The sequence below is a fragment of the Lepus europaeus genome, chromosome 20 (assembly GCF_033115175.1).
Source record: "Lepus europaeus isolate LE1 chromosome 20, mLepTim1.pri, whole genome shotgun sequence".
Lineage (NCBI taxonomy): Eukaryota > Metazoa > Chordata > Mammalia > Lagomorpha > Leporidae > Lepus > Lepus europaeus.
This window is the reverse complement of record NC_084846.1, coordinates 19,152,658-19,175,563: the sequence shown is the minus strand read 5'-3', so window position 1 is coordinate 19,175,563 and position 22,906 is coordinate 19,152,658. Positions and strand designations below refer to the sequence as shown.

General features: G+C 38.0%; 1 protein-coding gene across 1 annotated transcript in view; it reads left to right on the top strand.

The window, feature by feature from the left end:
• AGMO (alkylglycerol monooxygenase) overlaps window positions 1-22,906 on the top strand; it is a 363,458-nt gene that overhangs the window by 122,109 nt on the left and 218,443 nt on the right. The window contains exon 4 of the mRNA XM_062178333.1: window positions 734-837. Within this exon, the coding sequence (XP_062034317.1) occupies window positions 734-837 (104 nt within the window). The remainder of the gene's footprint in view (window positions 1-733; window positions 838-22,906) is intronic.

The window sequence follows — 22,906 nt, the reverse complement described above, 5'->3', positions numbered from 1 at the left end:
CGCGGGTGCAGGGGCCCAAGGATCTGGACCATATTCTACTGCTATCCCAGGCCATAGCAGAGAGCTGGATCGAAAGAGGAGCAGCCGGGACTAGAACCGGTGTCCATGTGGGATGCTGGCACCTCAGGCCAGGGGTTTAATCCGCTGCGCCACAATGCCAGCCCCAGAGCTAATGTATTTTGATAAACAAAGATGAAACTTTAAATCTTAGGACCCGGTGTTATTATGTGTTGCTTCTTGTTTCTATATACAGTTTTTGAGACTTCTCAAAAAGTCACCAGGAAATAATATTATATATTATCTCACTCCAAAATTATTTACCAATTTCTCCCATCATAAATTTCTTCTTTAATTAGAAGTATGCTATATACTGGAAAATCATTGCTATCCATTGTTACAACTTTCCTGGTTAGCTTTTATGATCTATCATGGTGTTTTATGTTGACAAAGTGTAAATTTTGGAAGTCATTTCAGCTCACTTGAGGTGTTTGCTTATTATCATGTACACTCAACATATTTACTGTGTTCCAGTTTTTAATTTATTTATAATCTATACACTCCCTGTTCCAAAAATGATTTGAGGTGGCTTATTTTAATCATAATTGTATTGGCTAGCTTTTTCAGAGATGTTCCAGACTTTTCTTCCACACTCAACACAGCAGCAGACATAACTGGAAATGGAAGTCGCTTTGTTCTTCTTCTCATGGCTCATTTCAAATTATGTGTTTTGCAGAGGTTAATATTATGTGGGCTGGACACCAAGCACATCACAGTTCTGAAGACTATAACTTATCCACAGCACTGAGACAATCTGTCTTCCAGATATATACTTCCTGGGTAAGTTGAAGCTGTGTGAAATTGAATAAATGTGAGGCTATAATTTGTTTTTGAAGTCTCAACTGTTTCTGTTTCCTCCAAGTAAACTAATAGAAGGTGTTTTGCTAAAATGCTTCCTTCTCTTCTGTAAGGCCAGACATGAAAAATGTCTTTCTTCAAAGTAAAGCCAGACACACAAGGAGCAAGTTATGTTTTCCAATGGTAGTTGTTTTGTGTGAACCAAGAACTTGCTCTGAGGTATCCAGAAATGTGGGAAAATTCTGGCTATTTTTCACTTACTGCCAAAACTAGAAAGATGACGGATTGGCAACATATCTCAACTCAGAAATATACAAGTAAAGACTTCATCAGAAACTTTTAGAAAATCAATTTCCTCTTCTGTATGTCCAAGTAAAAAATTTGGGTTTTTATAATTTTGAATTAACAAATAATAATTATATTTATGTATAGGGTATAATGTGATGTTCATGTATATATATATATATATATACATATATATATATATATATATAAACCTTGTGAAACAACACACAGTAATTAGCATATGCATCACCTCTTGATCATGTCTTTGTGATAAGAACATTTGAATTCCTCTCTTGTAGCCATCTTGAATCATGCCCTCCACCATCATTAACCATAGCATGAACCCCAGTCATCTTATCGTGCAGGAGAACACCAGAATTTACTCCTCCTAAAGATAATTTTGTGCCCACTGACCAGCATCTCCCCTTTTCTAGCCTCACACAGCTTCTGATAGCCAAAATTCTACTCTACTTCTATGAGTTTGACTTTTACAGCTTAAACATGTAAGTGAGATCATGCAGCACCCAGATTTTTCACTGTGTGCATGGCTTATTTTACTGACCATGATGTGTTTTTTTAATTTTTTTTTTTATTTTTGACAGGCAGAGTGGACAGTGAGAGAGAGACAGAGAGAAAGGTCTTCCTTTGCCATTGGTTCACCCTCCAATGGCCGCCGTGGCCAGCGCGCTGCGGCCAGCGCACTGTGCTGATCCGATGGGAGGAGCCAGGTGCTTCTGGTCTCCCATGGGGTGCAGGGCCCAAGCGCTTGGGCCATCCTCCACTGCACTCCTGGGCCACAGCAGAGAGCTGGCCTGGAAGAGGGGCAACTGGGACAGAATCCGGCACCCCGACCGGGACTAGAACCTGGTGTGCCGGCGCCGCTAGGTGGAGGATTAGCCTGTTGAGCCAAGGCGCCGGCTGAACATGATGTTTTGCAGTTTCATCCATCTTGTTAAAAACGACAGTGCTTACTTGATTTTAAAGTCTCTACAGTCTATACAAGATTCTACTTTTAAAATCTGTCTGTCCCCTGACGGACACTTAGATTGTTTCTATAGCTTGACTATTGTGAATGAGGTTGCAATGTCCATGGGACTGCAGACATCTCTACAGAACACTGATTTCAATTCTTTGGGGTGTAGTAAATCCAGTACTGGGATTGACAGAGCTGAAGATGATTCTACTTTTAGTTTTTGGAGGAACCCCCATACTGTTTTGTAAGGTGCCTGTATCAACTTATAGCACTATCAACAGTGTATGAAGGTTCCTTTTCCTTCACACCCAACATTTTTATCCTTCATATTTTTTTAAACAGCCAATTTAACAGGTGTAAGGTGTTAAATTAAAACCCATTGAGGTTTTAATTCGCATTTCTCTCAAGATAAGTGACATTAAAATTTTTTTCAGATCTCTATTAGTCAATTGTATCTCTTCTTTTGGGAAATGCCTATTCCAATACTTTGACCATTTTAATGTAGGATTATTTGTTTCCTTGATACTCAATAGTATGAATTCTTTGTATAGTTTGGATATGAGTGATTTATCTAATATTTGATTTGTAAAGATTTGGTCCCAAATCATGGGCTGTCTTTTCATTCTGTTAATGATTTCCTATGCTGGGTAGAAGCTGCTTAGGTAAAAGCAGTCTCCTTTACTTTTGTTTTCATTGCCTGTAACTTGGGAGTAATCTATAAGAAATATCTGCCCAAACCATGGTCATGGAAACTTTTGCTGTTTTCTTCTAATAGTTTTATAGTTTCAGTTCTTACATTAAGTTGTCAAGACATTTTGAATTGATTCTTCTATAAAGACCCATTCCCCTATATAGATAATCCTGGTGACCCCTTAAAAAACTGCTAGAGCTGATTGATTAATTCAGGAAGATTGCAAGATAATGAACTTAGAAAAATCAGCAGTGCATGTTGTAATAGAAATGCTCTGTCTGAAAAAGAAATTGAGAAATCACCACTTTAAAAAGTGCCAAAATGATAAAACACTTAGGAGTAAATTTAGTCATAGAAATCAGAGATCTGTCTACTGAAAAATAAAGCACTGGATGAACGAAACAAGCTGACACAAATAAATGAAGAGATATCCTATGCTCATGGATTTGAAGAGTCAACATTATTAAAATGTCCATACTCCACAAAGTGATCTGTTCTTCGGTGTAATCCCTCTCAAAATGTCAGAAATAGAAAAAAGGATCCTAAACTTTATATGGAAATACAAAATATTTCAAATATTCAAAGCAATCTTGACTAGAAACTGTAAAGTTGGGGGCTTCAATCTACTATACTTTCAAATACATTAAAAAATATGGTAACAGGCCGGTGCCACGGCTCAATAGGCTAATCCTCCGCCTGTGGCGCTGGCTCACCAGGTTCTAGTCCTGGTCGGGGCTCCAGATTCTGTCCCGGTTGCTCCTCTTCCAGGCCAGCTCTCTGCTGTGGCCCAGGAGTACAGTGGAGGTGGCCCAAGTGCTTGGGCCCTGCACCAGCATGGGAGACCAGGAAAAGCACCTGGCTCCTGGCTTCAGATCAGTGTGATGTGCCGGCTGCAGCACGCCAGCCGCGGCAGCCATTGGAAGGTGAACCAACGGCAAAGGAAGACCTTTCTCTCTCTCTCTCTCACTGTCCACTCTGCCTGTCAAAAAAAAAAAAAAAAGATATGGTAACAAAACTAGCAAGGTATTGCCACTAACACAGACACATCAGCCATTGGAGTAGACAGCCCAGAAATAAACACATATGTCTACTAACAATTGATGTTTCAAAATGGTGCCAAGCACACATATTGGGGAAAAAACAGTCTCCTTTGCTTTAGTTTTTTAAAAAATCATATTATATCAATTAGTACAGTATGGCACAACAAAAAGTTTGGCTGTAAAGTATCCTCATTTAAGGAAATAATAAGAAAAATGAATTCCAGAAGCAGCCATTAGGTCTAAAGTTGTTCCAAGCCACTGAGCAACCCTGATTTACTTGGTTGCTTTCCTAAGATCATCCCTACTTGGCTCTTCTTGGCTAATAAAATACATAACACTAAAATGAATGCTGAGAAGTGCACTAGAAAGTCAGTTATTAATGTGTGCAATAAATGTTGATTTATTCTCAGTGATGTGTGTATAATCAATGATCTATTTATAAGCTATAAATAATATCTGAACATTTATATGCTTCTAGATCATTTTCAGGGGGTGCTAATTGAGTACCATTCAGTGAGTGCTTTCTTGGTACCAGGCATCTCCTAAGATGGTTTCGTATACTGATTCATTTCATTTGCACAACAAACTTTATAGCAAAATTTATTAGAATTCTCATTCTAAAATTGTAGGATTGTATTTGTTGTTCCATTATATATCTAGTGATGGAGTAGGACTTGAACTCAGGCAGCCTGGCTCCAGGGTCCAATTCCTAACCTTTACTTTCTAATTCCTCTATCACACCTCTATCAGGATTGTTTCTCATTTATGTTCTCTTCTTTGAGCCTTGTAAATGAACCCATGTTTCTCTAGATCAAATATTACTCCTATCAGAGATCTGAATGTCATTGTCACTAATGCCACAGGTACTTGGAACCAAATGCCTCATAACTGACACAGAAATATACTTTCCTGTGTAGTAACGAAACCACAGCACATGTAAAACAAATCACAGGCCAGTGGTGATACTGATTAAATGGGTCTTCATAAAACTCATGGGAAATGCAAATTATGAAAACATTATGCATAGAGTTCAACATTTTTTGAATCTAAATGAACTTGTTTTAATTGCACTTTCCCACAAACTTTCTAAAGTACCCTCATACATGGTATTTAATGGATCATAGAAGAAATCCATCTGGGTCCCTCCATACCACAAACTTGTATTCATTTGCTAGGACTGCAATAACTAGATATCACACACCAGGCATCTTACAAAAACAGAAGTTATTGTCTCCCAGTTCTGGAGCCAGAAGTCACAACGGCAGAGGTGGCTGGTGGCAGCACCTGTTCTAGGTTCTTCTCCCAAGTCCTGATAGTTTCTGGTCTATGACAACAGAACTCCAGCCCTCATATGTTGTTCCCTATTTCACTGCCCAAGTTTGCTTCAGCATGATCACAAGTTAACTAATTATACCACCAAGGACCCTATTATCAGATAGACCACACTCATGGGTATTAAAGGCTATGATTTCCAGTTGAACTATAACATAGTTCTAAGCAATATGTATTGAAAAGGAATAAATACACTTTTATCTCCTGGATGGAGATGAAACCCTGAATGACCAAATGAAGAAGAAGATATTGCCTATTTGATAGCCGCATTGCTCAAGACTGGATGAAGCCTGACTCCAGTGCATGGAATGCAGGTAATAGCACTCGGGTTGGAGCAGGGTGGGGGCATGGACACCTTCCCCTCTTCAGAAATGGCAGTGTTAAATCCTGTCTGTTGTCATCTTGTACAAAATGGGCTGAATATAGAACTGGTTAAAATAATAATCTCAACAATATTTACTCTCTCTAGACTTATGATATTCCTCTCTCTTTAAAGACAGCTCAAATCTCCAGTAGTTGCATTTTGGAGAGAATATCTCCAAGAAAGGATGCAGCTATATTTGAAGTTACTCCAGGGAAATCAATGCAGTTGTTGAGTTAATTACCTGAGGAATTACAAAAGGAAAAATCATCTGTTTTAAAGGTCAGAAAATTGGGTCTCAGAGGAGTCCACTGCATCGTGTAGGAATGCACATTTCCAAAGTAGAATGAGAGTCCAGATCCTGAACCTTGGTTTATAGTAACCTCCACCCTGGAGATTCCTTCTAATGAAGCTGCAGACCGGTGGAACTCTATGCAAAAGGCAGGTTCAAAACCAGAATTAATTCTCTTTATAGCCTCACACCACTTTGTCAGGGACACAGAGAAATGTATGGAAATAAGGAAATGAGCATTGAGAATGCATTGCCAGTTGGTCCATTACCTTGTAGGAGAGGAATGGGAGTTTGCATGATGGGACCTGTAAGGTGGGGATTGTAATCAGCATGCATTCCTGGCTAGCACTTCTATGTGCTTTGCAATACCAAAGAGACAGTTTGAGGGTCTGTGTTGGTTAATGGTGGGCAATGAGTCTTTCTAGACAATAAAATCAAAGTGCAGATTTCAGGTCTTGATATTTTCTTTGCGTTGTATGTAAGCTTCTCTCATTCAGTGCTCTTACATGACACCTATAATTTGGCAGTTACCAAGGTAACAATGTATTTTACAAGTAAAAAATGGGTCCTGGGTTCCTGTTTTTGAGGAGAAAATTGTTTTGTGGAAAGAAAAGTGAAATTAATCTCAGAATGTGTTTCTTTCATTATTAAGAAAAATTAGGTGGCAGATCTGTCATTTAAAATACTTAAAGGTTCAGATTCAGCTTTCCAGAATTTCTAACCATCATAGTTGCATTTCTAGCCAATTCTGAGCTCAATGTTATCCACCCAAAATAGCTTCAATTGATACAGTGCCATTTTATTTACTACATAGTGAAATGTAAGGTTTTTCACACCGTTTCAATCTCTGATGACACATCTTTATATAATGCTTTAAGGATAATAGTCTAACCAGCTTGCAAATAATGAAATATGTTTACCCATGGACATTATGTAATTTATAATAGTGCCAGGATTCACATTTCATTGTAACTTTATAGATAAATTATTTGAATGTTACAGTTTTATATTTAAAACACAGATATAGAAAAATAAAAGAATACAGTATGTCAAGGAGACCCAGGAATTGAAATAAAGAAGCTCTTAATGGAATAAAATCTGAAACTTACCAACAAAATATATGACATAATTTGGGATTTAACCCAAAATATGAAATATATATCTTTAAAATCACTTTCTTTTGATGTTGATAAATGATTGAATAAATACATCAATAAGGACAAATAAATAAAAAAAAACTTTCCTTAAAGAATTTCAAATAATATATGCAGATTTTGTGCTATATCTACACGTTATATGTATGTAAATACTTTCATAGCTCTACATATTGTAGATGTGTGAATGAGCTTAACTAGCCACACCCCTGCCATCCTTGAGTATAGGCTGACTGAGAAAAGGACATGTCAGAGGGAGAAACTTGGCCACGCTGATCTCAGATCAAAGTTCACCTTGTCAGTGGTAACCATGTTATTGGAAAGCACCTTGTCAATATGTGATGAGAGGGATGCTTTACCTGTATGGTCTTCCTTCTCAAATCTACCACCTCATTCTACCAATGAGAAAAGACGTGTCAAATCCAAATCGAAGAACGCATTACAACATACCCAGCCAGTATTCCTCAAAATGATGAAGCTCAAGAAATACAAGGGCCATCTGAGAAACTGTTACTTTTCTGACTAAAAGTGTGCTGCATTCCAGATGGGGCCAAAAAACCAGAAAAGGGGTATTAGGAAAAAAAACCCACAGAAAAAACAGTCAGTGAAATCTAAATAAAGTGTGGAAGTTAGCTTATACAAATGTACCAGATGCTACATACTAGTCCATATTGATTCATATTAATGTATGAAGAAATGCAAAATGAGATTATCAGTTGTAGCAACTGTAGCAAAGTAACATGTTAATAGGTGTTTCCAAGATGGCAGAGTAGGGAGGGAACTTACCACTCTAGTCTAGAAGATAGTTTAAAAAAAGTGAAGAGTGCAATCTCAGGGAAGAAGTAATCAGAAGCAAATGTATGAACTACTGAAATCTGTACAAGACATGAAAATTTCTCCAATGAAATTGAGATTTTAAAGAGAAATCAAAATGAAATGAAAAATTCAATAGAACAAATAAAAAATGCAGTGGAAAGCCTTAACAGAATTAGTAAAGCAGGAGAAAGAATATCAGACTTAGAAGACAAAGCACAGGAGATTATACAGTCAAACCAAAAACAAGAAGAGGAAATTAGAAAACTAAAAAACATTGTTGAGAATCTACAGTATACTATCAAACAACACAACAGATGAGTTCTAGGAGTTCCTGAAGGCGTGAATAGAGAAAATGGATTAGAAGGCCTTTTAAGTGAAATAATAACAGAAAACTTAACTAATTTGGAGAAAGGAAAGGACATGCAAGTACAAGAAGCATGTAGAACTCCTAATAGACATGACTAGCAAAGATCTTTACAAAGGCACATTGTAATCAAGTTCACCACAGTAAAATATAAATAAAAGATTCTAAAATGTGCATGAGAGAAATGCCAGATTAGTTTCAGAGGATCTCCAATTAGACACACAGTGGACTTTGCATCAAAAATACTACAAGCTAGGAGAGAATGGCGAGAAACATTCCAAATATTAAGAGAAAAAAAACTGTCAACCCAGAATACTATACACTGAAAAGCTCTCATTTATGCATGAAGGTTAAATAAATACCTTCCATAACAAACAGAAATTGAAAGAATTTGTCACCACCCTTCCAGCCCTACAAAAGATGCTTAAAGATGTATTGCACACAGAAACACAGAAACATGGTCATCACTATGAAAGAAGGTAAAGAATCTCTCAGTAAAAGTTCAAAGAAAATTCAAAGCAAAAAATAGGGATATTTTTGAAAAAATGACAGAGCAAAGCCATTATTTATCAATAGTCACCTTGAATGTAAATGGTCTCAACTCTACAGTTAAAAGACACAGACTGGCTTAAAAAATAAAATAAAATCCATCTATTTGCTGCCTGCAAGAAACACATTTCACCAACAAAGATGCATGCAGACTGAAAGTGAAGATATTCCATGCCAACAGACCAAAAAAGAACTGATGTAGCAATCCTAATATCAGACAAAATAGACTTTAACACAATAACTGTTAAAAGAGAAAAAGAAGGCTGAAGACAGGAGCCTGTGATCCAGATCTCCCATATGGGTTACAGGGGCCCAACTGCTTGAGCATTTGCTGCTGCCTTCCAGGGTCTCTACTAATTAGATTACTGGAAGCTGTAATCAGAGAGCTGGACTGGAAGAGGGGCAACTGGGACAGAATCCGGCACCCCGACTGGGACTAGAACCCGGTGTGCTGGCGCTGCAGGAGGAGAATATAACTAGTACTGAAACAGTATTTTTACACTTTGTGTTTCTGTGTGGGTGCAAACTGATGAAATCTTTTACTTAGTATATACTGAATCGATCTTCTGTATATAAAGATAATTGAAAATGGAAAAAAAAAGCACTTGGTTTTAAATTGGACATTGCATAGAAAATTAATCAAATTTTAAAAAATATCATGTAGGATCTCTGTCCTTAATGTGCTGTACATTGTGATTTAATGCTATAACTAGTACTCAAACAGTATTTTTCACTTTGTGTTGCTATGTGGGTGCAAACTGTTGAAATCTTTACTTAACATATACTAAACTGATCTTCTGTATATAAAGAGAATTGGAAATGAATCTTGATGTGAATGGAAGGAGAGAGGGAGTGGGAAAGGGGAGGGTTGCGGGTGGGAGGGAAGTTATGGGGGGAGGGAAGCCATTGTAATCCATAAGCTGTACGTTGGAAATTTATATTCATTAAATAAAAGTTTTTTTAAAAATCTTAAAAAACAAAAACAAAAACAAAAAACATTTATATCTGAACCTACCATGAAAGTAAAATCTCTGTTCTAAATTAGATGAAACAGGACACATTCAGAGTGGTATGGCCATTGACTGTAAATTAAACATTCTTATTTTTCTATATTATGTATACATAAATGTATTTTTCTTGTGTCAAATTTGTTCAAAAAGGATTATACTGCATATATACTATCTAGAAACATGACTTTGTTTACATAACAAGAAATGGTGAATTTTATATATTTGCCCTTTTAAGTTTAGAAATCCATAATTAGGATTTAATTTTTGTTTCTCATTATCTAACTGTGGAAGATGACATTTAATTAGTATTAGTTTATCAACTTGATTTGAGGAAAAATTCTAATTAATGTTACAGTGGTTTTCCCTCCTTTGAAAAAATACAAAATGAAATTATGCTCTAAGTGTTTAGAGTTCACAGTATGTAAAAATTTTGTAAATTTATGGTGAAATAAAAATGCATTTGAACTGGTCAATATAAAAAAAAAAGAAGGGCCCTATGTAATGATTAATGGATCAATTCAACAGAAAGATGCAACTATTATAAACATATATGTACCTACTTACATGGCACCTGTCTATTTAAAAGAAATGTTAAAGGATTTAAAGGGAAACATAGACCCCACTGCAATAGTAATGGGGGAGGGGCATCGTGGCTCACTTGGTTAATCTTCCGCCTTTATAAAAAGTGTTATCAAGGTTAGCACGTGGCTCACTATGCTAATCCCTCTGCCTGCGGCACCGGCACTCCAGGTTCTAGTCCCGGTTAGGGCACCGGGTTCTTATCCTGGTTGCTCCTCTTCCAGTCCAGCTCTCTGCTGTGGCCCGGGAGGGCAGTGGAGGATGGCACAAGTGTTTGGGCCCCTGCACCTGCATGGGAGACCTGGAGGAAGCACCTGGCTCCTGGCTTCAGATTGGCATAGCTCTGGCCATAGCAGCCATTTGGTGGGGGGGAGGGGGTGAACCAATGGAAGGAAGATATTTATCTTTGTCTCTCTCTCTCTCACTGTCTAACTCTATCTGTCAAATAAATAAATAAAAATAGTAATGGGGGATTTCAATACCCTACTGTCAGCAATACTCAGATTAACCAGACAGAAAATCAGGAAGGAAATAGCACAATTAATCAACACTATAGACCAAATGGACCTAACAAATATCTACAGGACATTTCATCCTACAGTCACAGAATACACATTCTTCTCACCAGTGCATGGAACTTTCTCTAGGATTGACCACTTACTAGGCCAAAAATAAAGTCCCAGCAAATTAAATTTAAAAAAAAAATCATGAAATCATACCACATATCTTCTTGGACCACAATGGAGTCTAGCTGGAAATAAGCAACTCAGGAATCTCTAGAACATATGCAAACACATGGAAACTCAACAACATGCTCCTGAATGAACAGTGGGTCATAGAAGAAATCAAAAGAGAAATAAAAAAAAAATTCTAGAAACAAATGATGACAACAACACAACATATCAAAACATAGGGAAGACAGAAAAAACAGTGTTAAGAGGAAAGTTTATAGCAATTGGCACCTACATCAAGAAATTGGAAAGACATCAAATAAATGAGCTATCAATGCAACTCAATGATCAAGAAAAACAATAGCAAACCAAACCCAAAACTAGTAGGAGAAAAGAAATAATTAAAATTAGAGAAGAAATAAAATTGAATCAAAAAATTACAAAAGATCAGAAAACGAAGAGCTGGTTTTATGAAAAAAAATAAGCAAAATTTGCACACCATTGGCCCAACCAACCCAAAAATGGGAGAGAAGACCGAAATCAATAAAATTAGAGATGAAAAAGAAATGTAACAACAGACACCATAGAAATAAAAAGGATCATCAGAAATCACTACAAAGAGCTGTCTGCCAACAAACTGGAAAATGTAGAAGAAATTGATAGATTCCTGGACACATACAGCCTATCTAAATTGAGCCATGAAGATATAGAAAACCTAAACAGACTCATAACCAAGATGGAAATTGAATCAGTAATAAAGGCCCTCCCCACAAAGAAAACCTTGGGAATGGATGGCTTCACTGCTGAATTCTGCCAGACATTTAAACAACTAACTCCAATACTTCTCAATTTATTAAAAATAATTGAAAGGGAGAGAATCCTCCTAAATTCTTTCTATGAAGCCAGCATCATCTTAATTACTAAGCCTGGAAAATATGCAACAGAGAAAAATTACATACCAATTTCCCTGATGAACATAGATGAAAAATCTATGTTCTAACAACAGATCAGAAAGATCATCCACCCAGACCAAGTGGAATTTATTCTTGCTATGCAGGGATGGTTCAATATTCACAAATCAATCAATGTGACACATCACATTAATAAACTGCTGAACAAAAAAAAACCATATGATTATCTCAATAGATGCAGAGAAAGCATTTGATAAAATACAACACCCTTTCATGATGAAAACTGTAAGCAAACTGGGTATAGAAGGAACATTCTTCAGCACATTCAGGGCAATTTATGACAAACCCATAGCCAGTCATATTGGATGGGAAAAGTTGGAAGCATTCCCACTGACATCTGGTACCAGACAAGGATGCCCACTCTCACCATTGCTATTCAATATAGTCCTGGAAGTTTTATCCAAGCCATTAGGCAAGAAAAAGAAATTAAAGGGATACAAATTGGGAAGGTGGAAGTCAAACTATCCCTATTTGCAGATGACATGATTCTATATAGAGGGGATCCAAAAGATTCCACTGAGGAGACTATTGAAATATAGAAGAGTTTGGTAAAGTAGCAAGATATAAAGTCAATACACAAAAAATCAACAGCTTTTGTATACGCAGACAATGCAAAGGCTGAAATTGAGCTTCTAAGATCAACCCCATTCACAAAAGCTACAAAAAAAAATCAAATACCTCAGAATAAATTTATTCAAGGATGTCAAAAATCTCTACAATGAGAATTACAAAACATTAAAGAAAGAAATAGAAGAAAATATTAAAAAAATGGAAAAATCTTCCATGTTCATGGATTGGAAGAATCAATATAATCAAAGTGTCCATTCTTCCAAAAGCAATTTACAGATTCAATATGATACCATTCAAAATACCAAAGACATTCTTCTCAGATATAGACAAATGATGCTGAAATACATATGAGCACACAGAGACCTCAAATAGCTAAAGCAATCTTATACAACATAAACAAAGCAGGAGACATCACAATATCGGATTACAAGACATACTACAAGGCAGTTAGAATCAAAATAACATGGATAGATGGATAGACCAATGGAACAGAATAGAAATGCCAGAAATCAATGCAAACATCTACAACCAGCTTATATTTGACCAAGGATCTAAAAGCAACACCTGGAGCGAGGAGAGTCTCTTCAATGAATGGTGCTGGGAAAACTGAATTTCCACATGAATAAGTATAAAGCAAGAATCCTGCCTTACACCTTACATAAAAATCCACCCAATATGGATTGCATTTAATTTCAATGAGTCAGTTAAGTAAGACTTTTTAGCTCTATTTTGTCTCTTCAATCATTAAAATTTCTTTGTTCTTTATGTTGGTATGAAGTTAATTTTATTAGAATACATAAGGGGACAGCACTATAGTGTAACAGGTAAAGCTGCCGCCTGCAGTACAGGCATCCCATATGGGTACTAGTTCAAATAACAGCTGCTCTACTTCTGATCCAACTCTCTGCTATGGCCTGGGAAAGCAGTAGAAGATGGCCAAAGTCTTTGGGCCCCTGAACATGTATGGGAGACCTGGAAGGAGCTCGAAGTTCCTGGCTTTAGATCCACACAGCTGTTGCAGTTGCAGCTATTTGGGGAGTGAACTAGTGGATGGAAGAACCCCTTTACCCGTCTCTGCCTCTCTGTAGCTCTGGCTTTCAAATAAATAAAAAATAAATCTCAAAAAAAAAGAATTCATAAAATATGCTTATAACATCTTAGCAATCTAACAAGGGGAAGTTCACACACCATCAGCACAAAGAAATATAGTTACAGAATTTTGAAGACTTTTGTTATACTGCTGTAAACGTAAATATAACATTTTGTGTGTAATACGTTAAAAATATCTTCATTATATTTAGGAAATAGTGCATGGCAGTTGATAAATCTGACGTCAGAAGGTAGCATTGTGGTGCAGTGGATTAAGCTGCTGTTTGCAAGGCCAGCATCTCATATCAGAGCCCTAGTTAGAGCCCTGGTTGCTCCACTTCTTAGACAGCTTCCTGTTTATGAGCATGGCAAGTCAGTGGAGGATGGTGCAAGTGCCTGGACTCCTGCCACATATGTGGGAGGCCTTGATGGAGTTCCTACATCATGGCTTCTGCCTGGCTGAGCCCAGGTTGTTTGGCCTGTTGAGGAAAGAATCAGAAGATGGAAGATCTCTCTTTCACTCTCCGTATCTCCCTCTCTCTCTATCACTCTGCCTTTCAAATAAAATAATAGCTAAATCTTTTCAAAGGAAAGAAATCAGCCTAGGCTTCACTCAGTTCTTAGGTTTTCCCCTTTGAACCAATGTATTAACGTCAGAATCTTTGAGATGTCATGTGTGAAATGAGGCTCTTAATATTTGCTCTGCCTTCTCATGTGGATATTTTGAAGATCACCATAAATAATGAGTGTGGAAATCCACCAAGTGTTATTCTCCCATATGATACTGTTTTTCTATTAAGTGCAAAGCATCAGAGGAAACTTAGTGAAATCTCAGATCTTTTTACTACACCATACTCCCTGCCAAACTACATAAGCAAAGTCTGTTTTTCAATAGGTGGGAGTTGGAGTGATATAAAGACAAATGTGAATAAATTCAGATACGAGAAACTACCAACCTTGATGTCATACATATGAACGCACTAGGGATAAAAGCCCCATCACTCTTTGTCATGCAAGCAAAGCAAGCCTTGAGCCCCCATGGAGTGAAGAAATATAACTTTTCCCAGAGCCTGGCATGAGGATTCCAAGACATCCCTTCAACCACCCGAACCACCAGGCACAGGTGGCTCAACTGATGGAGTTTTTGTTAACGTCGGGTCCGCAATTCTAGCCCACATCAGGAAAATGGAGCTAGCTATTGCATGCCATTGGCTTTAAAAAGATTCTTGGAACTGGTGCTGTGCGTAGTAGGCTAAGCTTCTGCCTGCAGCACTGGCATCCCATATGGAAGCCAGTTCTTGTCCCGGCTGCTCTTCTTCTTATCCAACTCTTTGTTGATGGCCTGAGAAAGCAATAGAGAATGTCCCAAGTTCTTGGGTCCCTGCACCCCTGTGGTAAACCGGAAGAAACTCCTGGCTCCTGGCTTCAGATTGGCCCAGCCTTGACCATTGTGACCATTTGAAGAGTAAACCAGTAGATGGAAGAACTTTCTGTCTCTCCCTCTCTCTATGAGTCTGCTTCTCAAATAAATATTTTTTAAAAAAATCTTTAAAAATATTTCTTTATGTATTTGTTTGAAATGCAGAGTGACAGAAAAAGAGGAGGAATCAGTCAGAGATCTTCCATCCCCTGGTTTACTCCCCGAATAGTCACAATAGCTGGTGCAGGGCCAGGCCGAAGTTCAGAGCCAAGAGCCGAGGTCTCCCATGTGGTGGCAGGAACCTGCTCGGTCATCACTCACTGCCTCCCAGGCACATTAGCAGGAAGCTGGAGTTGGAAGTGGAGTAGCTGGGACTCGAATTGACACTCTGACATGGGAGGCCAGGCTCCCAAAGTGGTGGCTTAACCTGCAGTGCCACTATGTTCACAAACAAAATTGTCCTCTCGTTCTTAGTGTTTTTCTTTACAGATATCCAATCACCACCTGTAGCCCTCAGAATGGGCAAGGGAAAGCAGAGGGAAGAGCTTGCTGTCAGCACCGTCTTATCGTCACTTTTATAAAATGTACAGTGGGCTAAAATACTCAACTGCCTTTCTATGCTGTTGCTTCTGTTTTGAGAAGTGCAGTCACTCACTTTTTCCACATATGTGAGAGTATTTCCAAAAGCTCTTGGAAAATGAATTTAAAAGATAAGGTATAGGTGCCACAAATACTGAAATCCATGTATATGAGGGATCTTCAAGTAATGCCTGCAAATTCATATTGTAAAAACCTATGCATGGATTTTGAATATTTTTTGGCACTAGAGCAAATTTGCATTTTAATTACATTTTCCACAAACTTTTTGAAATACCCTGATATTCTTGATGGACTTTTGTGGAACAAGGACATAAGAATTTATTTCCTCTGAATAAATTCATTTTGGCTGTAGATTCATATACTGTATCCTCTCTATTCCACACCTTTTTTCCTAACATTTTTGGTGCCCTGTGTGAGGAGGCATCAATCTGCAACTCTTTCCTAACAGACTTAGCCAATCATGATGGCCAAGGTTGAGAATATGAAGTACAGAAGACATTGTGTTCTCAAGGCAATCACTTTTCCTGGAGGAGGTCAGACAGGTTAACAGGCACTGTTATCATCTGCTAAAGTGTTAGAGGGAAGCAGCCACACTAAGGACCACCAACGGCCAAAAAAAGCTTCACAGTAAAAGTGATACTTGAACCAAATCTGTCAGAAAAGCACACATTTGGCTATGGTCAAGGTATACAATGGAAAGTGTGGAAGAGGACAATGTCTTTAGAAATAAAACTTATGGAGAAATATGATTAATTTAGGGAACAGTAAGTTCCCTAATTATGGAGTGTGCCTGGAATTTCTGTAAATGAGTGCCCCAAAATGGATGGCATAGAACATCAGAAACGAGTTGTGTAAGACATTGGTAGTGTTGGTTCCTTCTGAGAGACATATGGGATAATCAGTTCTGTGCACACCATTGCAACTCAGCTTGGCATGCTTCCATGTACAGGTGCATCATGGCAACCCCTGCATTCATGTTCACATGGTGTTTGCTTGCATGTAGGTCTCTGCATCGAAAGCTCCCCTTTGTATAAGGATATCAATCACATACCTTAATTCACTTATTTTAACTTAGCTCCAGCAATATGTGAACTCGGGGGGGGGGGGGGGGCACTAGGCTCTCATACAGCTTTGGGCAGGGGTCATAATTAAACTCATTATGTATGAGTATAGCTAGAATCCAGGATGCATTTGAAGATGGAAAGGGAAAAGGGGAAATAGATCATGGATCCACAAGTAGTCCTAGTTTAAATAAAGAAAATGACTTATTAAGTAAAAAAAAAAAATGCTTATTCCAGACACAGAATTTTAATTGAAATGTCCCAACTCACCAAAAAAGAAAAAAAAAAAAAAAGAGAAGACCCAAATCAATAAAACCAGAGATTAAAAAAAAAAGTAACAACAGATACTACAGAAGTAATGAGAATCATTAGGAATTACTACAAGCAGCTATACACCAACAAATTGGAAAATTGGAAGAAATGGATAGGTTCCTGGAAACAAACAATCTACCAAAATTGAATCTTAAAGACAGAAAATCCTAAACAGACAAGTAACCTAGAAGAAGCAACACAAACCCTCCCAGCAGGGAAAAACCCAGGATTGTGTGGTTTCATGGATGAATTCTACCAGATTTTTCACGAACTAATTCCAATTATTCTCAAACTATTGAACATAATTTAAAGGTAGGGAATCCTCTCAAGCTCCTTCTATGAGGTCCATATCATCTTACTTCCAAAACCAGAAAAAGATAGAACCTAGAAAGAAAACTATAGACTAAAATCTGTAATGAACAGAGATGCAAAAATCCTCAACAAAATACTAGCTAATTGAATTCAACAACACATCAGAAAGATAATTCACCCAGAGCAAATAGGGTTTATCCCTAGTATGCAGAAATGGTTCAACATTCACAAATCAATAAATGTGACACATCACATTAAAAAAACTGAAGAACAAAAATCATATCATCTCAATAGATAAGCATTTGATAAAAGATAACATCCTTTCAAGATGAGCACCTTAAGCAAAATGGGTATACAAGCAACATTCCTAAACAAAATCAAGGCAATTAGGAATTAAAAAAAAACCATGGTTAGCATCTTATTGAATGGGCAAAAACTGAAACCATTCCCACTAAGATCCAGAACCAGAAAAGAATGCTCAATCTTACCACTACTATTCAATAGAGTTCTGGAAGTTTTTTGTTGTTGTTGTTGTTTTTTTTTTTTTTTTTTTTTTTTTTTTTTTAATTTTGACAGGCAGAGTGGACAGTGAGAGAGAGAGAGAGACAGAGAGAAAGGTCTTCCTTTTGCCGTTGGTTCACCCTCCAATGGCCACTGCGGCCGGCGCGCTGATCTGAAGGCAGGAGCCAGGTGCTTATCCTGGTCTCCCATGGGGTGCAGGGCCCAGGGACTTGGGCCATCCTCCACTGCACTCCCGGGCCATAGCAGAGAGCTGGCCTGGAAGAGGGGCAACCGGGACAGAATCCGGCACCCCGACTGGGACTAGAACCCGGTGTGCCGGTGCTGCTACGCGGAGGATTAGCCTGTTGAGCCACAGCACTGGCCAGTTCTGGAAGTTTTAACCAGAGCCATTAGGCAATAAAAGAAATCAAACAGATATAAGTTAGAAAGGAGGAAATGAAATTATCCTTGTTTGTAGATGACATGATTCTATATATAGGGGAACCAAAAGACACCATTAAGAGACTAATGGAACTCAAAAGAGTTTGGTTAAGTGGCAGGATACAGAATTAACACACAAATATCCATAGCCTTTGTATACACAGACCATGCTATGGCTGAGAAATAACTTGTAAGATCAGTCCCATTCATAATATTTACAAAAAATTAGGTATCTTAGCATGAAGTTAGCCAAGGATGCGAAAAGAGCTATAAGATACTATTTGCTGAACTCCTTACATATGTAGGATTAATCTTATGAGTATAAAGTAAACTAAAAGAAAGTAGATTATTGTAAAAATTAAAATGGGAATGAAAGGAAGGAGGATGAAGGATGGAAGCATGGGTGGGAGGGAGGGCAGGTGGGGATGTATCACTGTGTTCCTAAATCTATATACATGAAATACATGAAACAGATATGCCTTAAATAAAAGAAAAAAAGAAAAAACTCAAATTAATTAACTATTTTTTAAAAAAATGAATGTCTGAAGGATAGAGATCAGTACTCAAGAGGAAAGTTATTTTAGAATATTTATTTATTTTTTGAAAGAGTTCCATGTAGGGGGCAGGGATTAAAAAATAGAGAAAAAAAAATCTTTCATCTGGTGGGTCACTCCCAAAAATGGCTGTAGCAGCCATGGTTGAGCCAAGGCAAAGCCAGGGACTAGGAACTCCATTCAGGCCACCTACATGGGTGGGAGGGGCCCACACACATGGACCATCTTCTCTTGCCTTTCAGGAGCATTAGTGGGGAGCTGGATGGGAAGTGGACCAGCTGAGACTCCAACTGCCATTTGGATATGGGATGTCAGAATGGCAAGCGAGCTTAACACCTGTGCTAAAATGTGATTTCCTTAGAAGAAAAATTAAACTTTTCTATCATACTATTATACTTATAAATGAGAATGCTAGAAGTGCTGACACTGATAAAGTAAATTAAATTATTAAACTATTAAAATATAATTGACATGAATCCTGGAGTTTGAAAGTGTATTTTCTATTCTTTCAATGTAGCTGCATGTATTCTTAAGCTTAAACCATTTTAGTTAGCAGTTTATCTGGGAGAAGCATTCTTCCTTAACCTCGGCTTTTTCTCCTGCTTTGTAACCTGTTTCTGACTTGACTGTCAGCATCAGCTAACCTATGATGTTTAAGTTCTGTTCCTCCAGCAGTATGACCTATAGCCTATATTGCATCTTCCTTGAAATACTGGAAGATGGTTTCATTTTCACTTCTCTACCTTGGAGAAACCTTGCTAAAATATCAGTCTTCAGATGGACATTTGACCTGGTGGTTAACACACCACTTGGGATGCCCATATGTCATATCAGTGTGCCTGGTTCAAGTCTCAGCTGTGTCCTTCTTCTGCTGATGCACACACTGGAATGCAGCTGGTAGGGGCTCAAGTTGTTGTGCCTCTGACACCCAAGTGAGAGACTCAGATTGAATACCCAGCTCCCAGTTCCAATTCTGCCCTGCATTAGCTGTTGTGGGCATCTGGGGAGTGAATCACTGGATGTGACTGATTTCTCTCTCTCTCTCTCTCCCCTTCCTTATAATAAATGAATGAATAAATAAATAAGATAAAATATCATAGTTTTCTCAGTATGTCTTCTCCACTGCTACCTCTTGAATGTATTAAAGCTTCACCAAAAATGGGGGCTTTGCTGGTTTCTACCTCTCTACTTCCAGTTTGTATATCTTCAGTTAAAACTTGTGAGTTGACAAGTGATCTGCTTTATTACCTCTTGTTTTACAAAAACAAAGGCTCACTTACCTTCAGCAGCTCTAACTCTTGGTTGCTAACCTTGCATTTGTCTTACTTCCTCTCAGCACTTGTGGTCTTTACCAGACAGCTGACCCCACCCTCTGTTGCTCTCTGTCTCCACTGGTTCCTTGTGAGCAACCATCAATATATTCATAATGAGCAATCCCTTCCTCCACTTTCTCATCTCCCTTGGCTGATTCTTAGCTTACTGGGGTCTGAATTCTAGACCTACCACTCCTTTGACCCCTGCTTGCAAATCCAGTGATATTTTGCGCTTTCACCACCTCAGTTGAGTGTTCAGTGGGAGTCTTCTATGCCCTTCTTTAAAAACTGCCTGCTGGTCTCTGATGATCTTACATCTTTGACTCTTGGGTTTCAACCTAGTTTACTAGCAGTCTTTTATTTTATCTGGAGATCATGGAGTTGCATCTTAGGGTATTATTTATTGTCCCATTATGGATCTATCCACAGCTCAAATACAGTTGATATTTGCACGACACACATAACAGCAAGGTCAACCCAGGTATTTTCTGATTCCTGGGACTCTGGTTCCTGATACACATGTCCAGCTACTTTCTGAGTAGCTTCCTCGTGACCTACCCCAAGGGCTCTAACACAACCTTCCCAAAGTGGAACTGTACAGCATCACCTACACACAAACCAGAGATCTGGGCATCTTATCACACATGGCTCAGTCCCTCCCACTCTTATGTTTAAATAATAACTGAGTCCTTATATATATTAAATATTTATTTTACCTCTCCACTGTCATGTATACTGCTGTGATTAAATATACTTGTGACTTTCAAACAGACTTTTGTATTGTATATTTCTTAAATGTTTAAAAAGAAGTTAATTTTTCCTTCATGCCCAATCTCCTTAGAATGATATTGGACGGCTTCTTCCTCAAGTTTGGCCATGGTCTAGCGTGATTTTTGTGGGTTTTTGTTTTTGTTTTTTTGTTGTTATGGTGAGTCATAGACACACTGGAGGCTCCTTGATGAAAGGTGCAGATTGTTTCTTTAGAAATGGCACATTTGCCCACACACTCAAGCTCACACGTTGTGGTGATATCAGGGTTGGTGGACAGCCTGAGCTCTGCCCATGAATTCCATGATTTAACCCAGCTCTTTCCACACGGTTCTCCAACACCTCGGCAAGCCACCCCTGTACTTGTAGCTTCCCTTAAATGCCATGGTGTTTCTTGCTTTCTGATGCCACGTCACACAAGCCTTGCAAATCTCATTCAATTGTAACAGAACTTCCACTCAACTCCTGCCTGTTAGCCTAAGATCACCTCTTAGTTTTTCCTCATTCTTTCCCTGCGCTTATAGATCTTTGTTATTTCTCTGCCTTCTGATCCTGGTGTGTATGACTTCTGCCTTATTATTATATAATGACTCATGGTTAAGAGTGTAATTAAAGATTAAAGAGCCTGGTAATTGGAATGAAATGCATTTGGACACACGATAGAAACGGTTATATCTGATAAACAATTTGAAGACCTTGACTGAGGTACTCAGAGTTACTCTGAGTTTGAGGAAGGAGAAATTTCATATAAGGATTCGTACCAGAGGTGGCATTTGGATTGGCTTGAAAGGACACAGAGGATTTGGGAATGCAAAGAGTAGAGGTAGAATAGAAGGTGAATGAGAATTCTGGACCACATTTACTCAGCTGCTTCCAGTTATAAAAATTAAGACCTTGATTCTGTCAGGAATCTTTTGATAACATTGTATCTTACAAAAAACCTCCACTTGTGATTTTTGTGAATTATTCCCTGACCTGAACTTATAGTTCTCAATCCAAATACCCCTTAACTTAAAAATGTTTTGTCATAGGCCCTATATGTGTCCCAAGCCACATTCCTTATTAACCTATCGTACGATAATTGTCTTTAAATGGTGAGAAAAAAAAGCAAAGCAAAACAAATCATAGCACAGGTCTTTGCAGAACTGAAAGAATGCTGGATTGCAAAAAGCTTTCCCCTCACCACTGATGTGAGGCAACGGGAAGCTAAAGAAGTATAAGAACTCTGCTACTATTACAAGTGTAGCCTGTCACGGCAGAAGTGCTCACAGTGCAATCTACACTAATAGCCCAGAACTATTCTGCTGGTCACTGATCTACTCCACTGCTGAATAATCCAATAATCCGCTAGTAAATAACAAAGCTGAAGGCCTTGGGGTGAGAGTTGAGCTTTCCCTGACTTACATTTACAAGAGAAAACTAACAGGGTTTATGTAAACATCCAATTGGAGATGCGTGATCTTTGCCAAAACACTTGAAAAGACATGTTGTTCTTTTGAGAGCTAATGCTTTATCATAAATGTAGAAATAAAATGCTAATATTTAGAAGAAATGTTTTAAAAGTACCTAGTCTTTTAGAAATAAGGACCGTACAAAATTAAAAATGTCAAGCAGAAGTCGGATTCCTTTGACTTTGACCTGGTTGCTGAATTTTTCATTTAATAAAATGTTTCCTTCCAACATGAAACCACTCTTGGGGATCAAAGTGATTAGCAGGACACAGCAGAGCATGCTTGTTAGTAGATTCTGACCAATCTGTGGCTTAAGCATAAGTTGTTTTTCCAAGGTGGAGGCATTTCCGGCTGTGCGGAAATATGGATCTTTAAAATTAGTTTCCACTAAGGCACTACAGCCTACCACCTTCCGTATTAGCTGCAGGAGTGAAGAAGTAAAGTTCCTTAGTCCTCCCTTATATGACATTACTTCCTATTTTTATTTAGTTGCATTATTGAAAATGCCAGATAATAACAGAAAATTTGGGAGGTCAGAGATATAAAGGAAATACTCTTACATTTTTTTTTA